The 6,021-nt window shown below is 30.7% G+C and overlaps 1 protein-coding gene across 1 annotated transcript; it reads left to right on the top strand.

The window, feature by feature from the left end:
• Positions 1-557: 557 nt before the first annotated feature.
• LOC111003801 (chromobox protein homolog 1) lies at positions 558-4,587 on the top strand. The gene is made up of 6 exons (XM_022274494.2): positions 558-1,143; positions 1,421-1,604; positions 1,914-2,011; positions 2,310-2,451; positions 3,066-3,159; positions 3,315-4,587. Exons 1-6 carry the CDS (start codon positions 923-925, stop codon positions 3,389-3,391), a joined length of 816 nt encoding a protein of 271 aa, XP_022130186.1. The 5' UTR covers positions 558-922; the 3' UTR covers positions 3,392-4,587.
• The last annotated feature ends 1,434 nt before the right edge of the window (positions 4,588-6,021 follow it).

Raw genomic sequence — 6,021 nt, 5'->3', positions numbered from 1 at the left:
GGTGTAGTATTTTCTATACGATTTTGATGTATGTGGCAATATAAATACAGGACACTTAGAAAAGAAGAAAACAGACGTCACTCAGAACAGACTTTTAAGATGAGTGAGCATGTATTTTTTCCTATGAACTTTTCTATAAGAATATAAATTAATTACCGTTGTTTGTGATGAAATATATCAATTTAACAAAGATAAAAATGGGTTGTGATTTATAAAAATATAGAACATCCCATAAACTCTTCCTAAAATTTAGTGATCCATTAAATCAAATGCCTTGAAATAGTCTACATGTTATTTAGTTTTGTTTAAATGATGACCACTAACAAAAAACATTGTGTGTACTGCCGTTTTACTTTAGCGAGATTATATTTTTTTAAACCTGGCAGATTTGGCAGGCAATCATGAAAAGTGATATTATTACTTAGATAAAGAGTTATAATTGTAGGTGTAATTAATTAGGATCGTAATATTTTTGCTGTGTAGCAGCTTTAATTATATGACCAGTCTATGAGTTGTACGTAGCTGACAGTTGTGAACAAAATTATCTTGTCATAAAGCCGGCCACATAGTCTATGGACCACATAACACTAACAACTAACAACACAATTAGATTTTCTTAAATATTATAGATTTAGTAAAATCGACCTCTGAGCTTAATTGTGTTAATAGTTTTTGTTTTTAGTTCTTATTCCTTACTAAATATAATAATAATTAGCACCACTTACAACAAAAGTCGAAATAGACGTCCACTAATCGCTACATCGGATTCCAGCAAATTTATTATTAATTTCACTTTTATAGATAAAAAGTTTTATTTTCATCCATTCAAATTAACTCGGGTAACTTCTTGAAGTACTGAATTTCTAATACCTATCAAACAAAACGTAGACTCATCAATAAAAATTCACTCAATTCATCAGTCATGGATGTACCTATGGTGTCATTTCCGCAATCTATGGATTTTCCACCAGATCAAATAGCAATGGATACAGCAGAGATTGTTGAGAAACCCACCTCACAACCTCCAGAGATAACAGGACCTCAGAGTGGAAGGCATGAGGAATTTTCAGTTGAAAAGGTTTTAGATAGGAGAGTTAAAAATGGAAAAGTTGAATATCTTCTAAAATGGAAAGGATACTCAAAGTAAGATAAACATTAATATTACTCCAAAAAGAAATTGTCTTTTTTGTTTGTTATGATTTTTATCTAAGGTATTTTATTACTCTTTGCAAAGTATAAATTTATCTTGTCTATTTTTCTGAGATATTTCTTTAAAACATTTAAAATTTTCTTTAATTCATTTTATGCATTTGTTTAGTTTGATTATGTGTCAAATGTGTCTGAGTGAGACACAATTTAATAATGCATTCCTGTTACTCACTATGTTTTGCATAGTTATCATATATTTATATTTCTTCAGTGAAGATAATACATGGGAACCAGAAGATAACTTAGATTGTCCTGAACTGATATCTGCTTATGAAGACGCACGGTTAAAGAGAGAGCGGGAAGCTCCAGCTCCAACAGAGGCTGTTGATGAAGGTCAAACAACAAGAAAGCGGTCAAAGAGAGGTGATAAGAAGACAACAAAAAACAGAGTAGAGGTAATTCCTAGAAATGAAACTTTAATTTAGATTATCACCTGCTTCACAGATCTAGTAATCAGCATGCTTGATATTAGAGATCTCGAGTTTAAACTTCAGGTGGAGTTTGTATTTGTATAAAATTTACAAGAACATATGTAAATTTACTAGAAATGCATGTATAAACCTTGTTTTTAAAATTAAAGTCTAGAATATAAAAAAAAACAGTATTTGACAAAATATTGTTTAGTTTAAATGTCAGTAATTATTAAATAATATTTCAGACTTTGTGTATGTTTCATTTTAACACATATTTCTTGCTAATTCCAGGAGATAGAAAAACCCAGAGGGTTAGCTAGAGGTCTGGCTCCAGAGAAAATCTTGGCTGGACAACTTTTCCATGGAACTCTTTTTTTTTTAGTTCAATGGTGAGTTAAATATAATCAAATCACTGGATTTAAAATTTCAATTCTGGTGTAATGTGGGAGATTTAAAAAATCCAGTATAATCTTTCTAATTTATACTGCCTGTATGTCTTTGTAGTTATACATATGGCATATAATGTTTGGCATACAGTTAATTATTCTCAATCCATGACTTAATATATGAAGCCCTGCTGATTCCAGGTTAGAAGATATGCCATGAACATAAGTTTGTTTACTCACTACACAATATGAAAATGCATAGCTAGCCTTATATTCTAAAAATCATGTATAATTATTTCAGGGAAAACTGTACTGAAGTGGATGTAGTCCCAGGCCATGACCTAGGTCAAGCTTACCCTGACTTTGTGATACGGTATTATGAATCTTGTGCACCATTTAGTGTGAGGCACCCAGTTGGCTTAGTGCCTAGGCCTGCCCCCGAGGTGAGAATTTTTGTCTAATAAATGTAATATCAACATTAAAAATTACTGAAAGTATTAATGAATGTTAGAACATTATGCTATCTCTCAATTTAGTTATAACCAAAGACTTTTGATGTGAAACATCTATAGCCGCACGTAAAACCGATTTCTGGCGTGGCGACGCATGCCGTGGCGACGCGTCGCCACTATCTCTCAATTTAGTTATAACCAAAGACTTTTGATGTGAAACATCTATAGCCGCACGTAAAACCGATTTCTGGCGTGGCGACGCATGCCGTGGCGACGCGTCGCCACGCTAAATGATATACAGTCTGAATGCAGTAGTAAATTTCACATTAAAATTATTTAATGAAAATAATGTTTATTCAACAAATAGTCATCGTTATCTGGAAAAAAATCGTAATATTTTATTTTATCATTATGACATATTTAGTTCCTATCACAGTCTGTTCTTTTCTGCATATTACTTTTACAAAATAATGTCGATGTTTGCCAAGCGTCCCGTGACAGCTCTAATTTTTTTTAATGTTACTCGAGGTGACCATTTTCTGCAGTCTTTAAAATTAATTTCTGCTGTGTTTAAAAAATAATTATTCAAACCACTATTTTTATAGCTTCCAATAGAAGAGCCGGAACCAAATTCTGATGCTCCAATGGAGGTGAATGAACCCTCACAGGAGGTCAATGACCCCGTACCTGAGACTACAGGTAAGTGAAATTGAATTGCCTTATGTATATAATACCAGGAGTGGCAAAATTATAAAAAATGTCCTTACATAATGTCTTTAAAAAAATTAAACGTTTTAAATTATTTTATTTACTTATTCATTAAGTAATTTTATTTATCGTTTATTTTATTTCAGAATTACCCACAGAGACAGAAGAAACACAACCAATTACAGAAAGTGAATCCCAACCGTTAGAAGTTCCTGTTAACTGAGACTTTAGTTTAGACTATTTGTGTCCGTTTTTCGTTGTTGCCTCAGTTTATTTGTGAATGAAAAATGTAATAATTAATCTTAGGTAGACAAGTTTAGTGTCAACATAATAACATTTCATTAAAATATTTGTTTAGCTGCTAAATCAGAGCCTATATGTAACAACAAAACTGTAACTTCATATATCTAACTAATAGTTAACGCAATAATACATGTGCCTATTTGGAACAATATGCATCGCTTTTGAATAGTATTTGTAGGTGAGCGTCCAATACCTATCATATAATATATAGTTCATATTTTACTTCCTATTTGCTTCTTCCTAGGTTTTTCAAATTATTAATAATCATGGAAATAAGATATCGAATAACGTTATCATTATTCCTCCCAACACCTGGTAAAAATATACAGGCAATATTTTGTTAAAAATAGGTTTATAAAGGAAGGTAGGTAGTAACAGAACGCCTAACTGTATGTACTTTATGTTTATCGGTACAAAGTGAAAGAATAACATAATTGATTTTACATTGAGTACAAGAGAAAATGCAAAAAAAAAGAATTGGTACAATACAATTGGGTATTATACCAATACTCATTCATATTAATATTTTAAATTTATTTTATATTATTCCTTTTAACGTATACAATAATGTGTGGAATTAATTGGGAAGTAATTTTTAAATGATATTTCAACGTTCTACACAAATGGTGACCATCCATTCTGACGCTGACTGTAGTACCTATACCCAATGTTGAAAAAAAAAACAAACATGATGAAATTTAGGAATGATTTTATTTTATTTCAACATGATAAAATAAAATAAAATAGATTTTAGTTTGGATAAGTTCCTTTAACATAGCACCAATTTAAAAATTGGCAGAGCTTGCTTGATAATGTGCCAAATAAGGCCATTCTGCTATAGAGGGCGCTATATTCATCTTACAAAGGCTGTTCTGATTTATTTTAGTGTAAATATACAAATTAAGAATTATATTGAACATTTTTAACCGACTTGAAAAAAGTAGACGGTTATTAATTCTATGTATATTTTTTATAAAGGTACTAAGACATTGTGTATAAGAAGACATGTTTTGGGTATAATCAAAATAAATCATTCAATTAAAAGGCTAATTGTGCTATTCAAATAGAAACCAATACAATTATGAGAATCATATTTTTAAGTCTCGGCTCCGTATCGTGTTAAGTGAACCGTTGTTCAAAGCAAAGAAATGGACATTCCTAGTATTAGTTTCTAAAATATTTTTAAGGTTTAGGCTTCAAAATAATTATATATCGAAAAGGAAAGAAATAAAATGTTATTAAATATGCATCGTTTTATTTACACTTAAAAATAATCCCTGTATAAAAACTAAACAATAAAAATATCAATACAATGCTTTGGCATTCGTCATTTTTTATTCTGTAATATGACAAGAAAAGTATTTGTAATGAAAATCAAAAAGATATTTTCTTTTTTATAAATCTAATACTTCTATACAAACACAGTCCATACCGATTACATTGTCCAATTCTCGGTTGTGCTACTGGAGAAGTATCTTAATTTTGTGTGTAGTGCTGACGATAGATGGCGCTGTATCAATTCAACAAAATTAATATTGAATGTTCTACCATGGTAGAACTTAACAGACAATTTATCTTCATAAAAAAAATATTTTTTGCAAGTAGAATTTAATTTAAATTTAAACTTTTATTTTCGTCCTTATCCCATTAAACAGATTTCCCGTGAGGTGATTAACTAAAATCATCTGTGATGATTTCTTGAGTTAACCGCAAAAGTTTCTAAAATTTAGACGAGATGGCGTTGATTTTAAATAAAGTAATCTCTAGTACATATAATAGTTACAAAATACATAACACAACAGCAACGATACCTGTTTGTATTTAAACTTAAGCAGTTAAGTGGGTGTATTCACAACCATCCAGATAGTTTCCTTAATATGTACTTACGTAACCCATATCCTAAAGGCAAGATAAATAAATCTTAAAATAGATCGCATGTATCAATGATTACTTAATGATTAGGTCCATATGAAGCTTAAGTGAGCTTAATCGTTTGACCGTTCGTGCCATAATCTTTATAAAATCTTTGCGATTCATAATCTGTTGATAAATGGCGCGATAGAAGCAAAATTTTCACACTCAGGGATGCGTTTCCCTTTCATTTCAAGACAGGATTCAGCACATAGGTGTCCCTCAAACCAAGCACCGAGCATCTTCTTACATTGTGCACAGTTCTCGATACACACTTCTAAAGGGTCATATCCAGTTGCTGTGAACAAAACTTGTTACATTATTATATAAAAACTTGAAAGTCTAAAAATAAGCTTAAAAAGCTTATTATCTGTAAAAACCAATGACAATAAGTCAAAATATTTATATATATCTTTTCAATGATAGATAAGTAGATGTTTTTCTGCACTTGCTGGCAGTGTAAATGCAGGTAATCATAGTTAGTAAAGCTTTGAAATGTATTACCATTTTTTTTCGTACTTATCCATGTTATAGGTTACGAGAAACAGTTATAAGAAACGAAGAATCGTGTCGTAGAAGCCTTATGAATGGGAACTAAATGAGAAACGTCTCTGATTTTTGTCGAATCATGCATAGATT

Source organism: Pieris rapae, chromosome 17, assembly GCF_905147795.1.
Source record: "Pieris rapae chromosome 17, ilPieRapa1.1, whole genome shotgun sequence".
NCBI classification, from domain to species: domain Eukaryota; kingdom Metazoa; phylum Arthropoda; class Insecta; order Lepidoptera; family Pieridae; genus Pieris; species Pieris rapae.
Note: the sequence above shows the minus strand (reverse complement) of the source record. Positions and strands in the feature narration are given on the sequence as shown.

Bases quoted from the DNA above. Each gene is read 5' to 3' on its own strand.
- LOC111003801 (XM_022274494.2), top strand. From the start codon at position 923: ATGGATGTACCTATGGTGTCATTTCCGCAATCTATGGATTTTCCACCA. The intron at 2,452-3,065 runs GTGAGAATTTTT...CTATTTTTATAG, and splicing joins TGCCTAGGCCTGCCCCCGAG to CTTCCAATAGAAGAGCCGGA. The intron at 3,160-3,314 runs GTAAGTGAAATT...ATTTTATTTCAG, and splicing joins CCCCGTACCTGAGACTACAG to AATTACCCACAGAGACAGAA.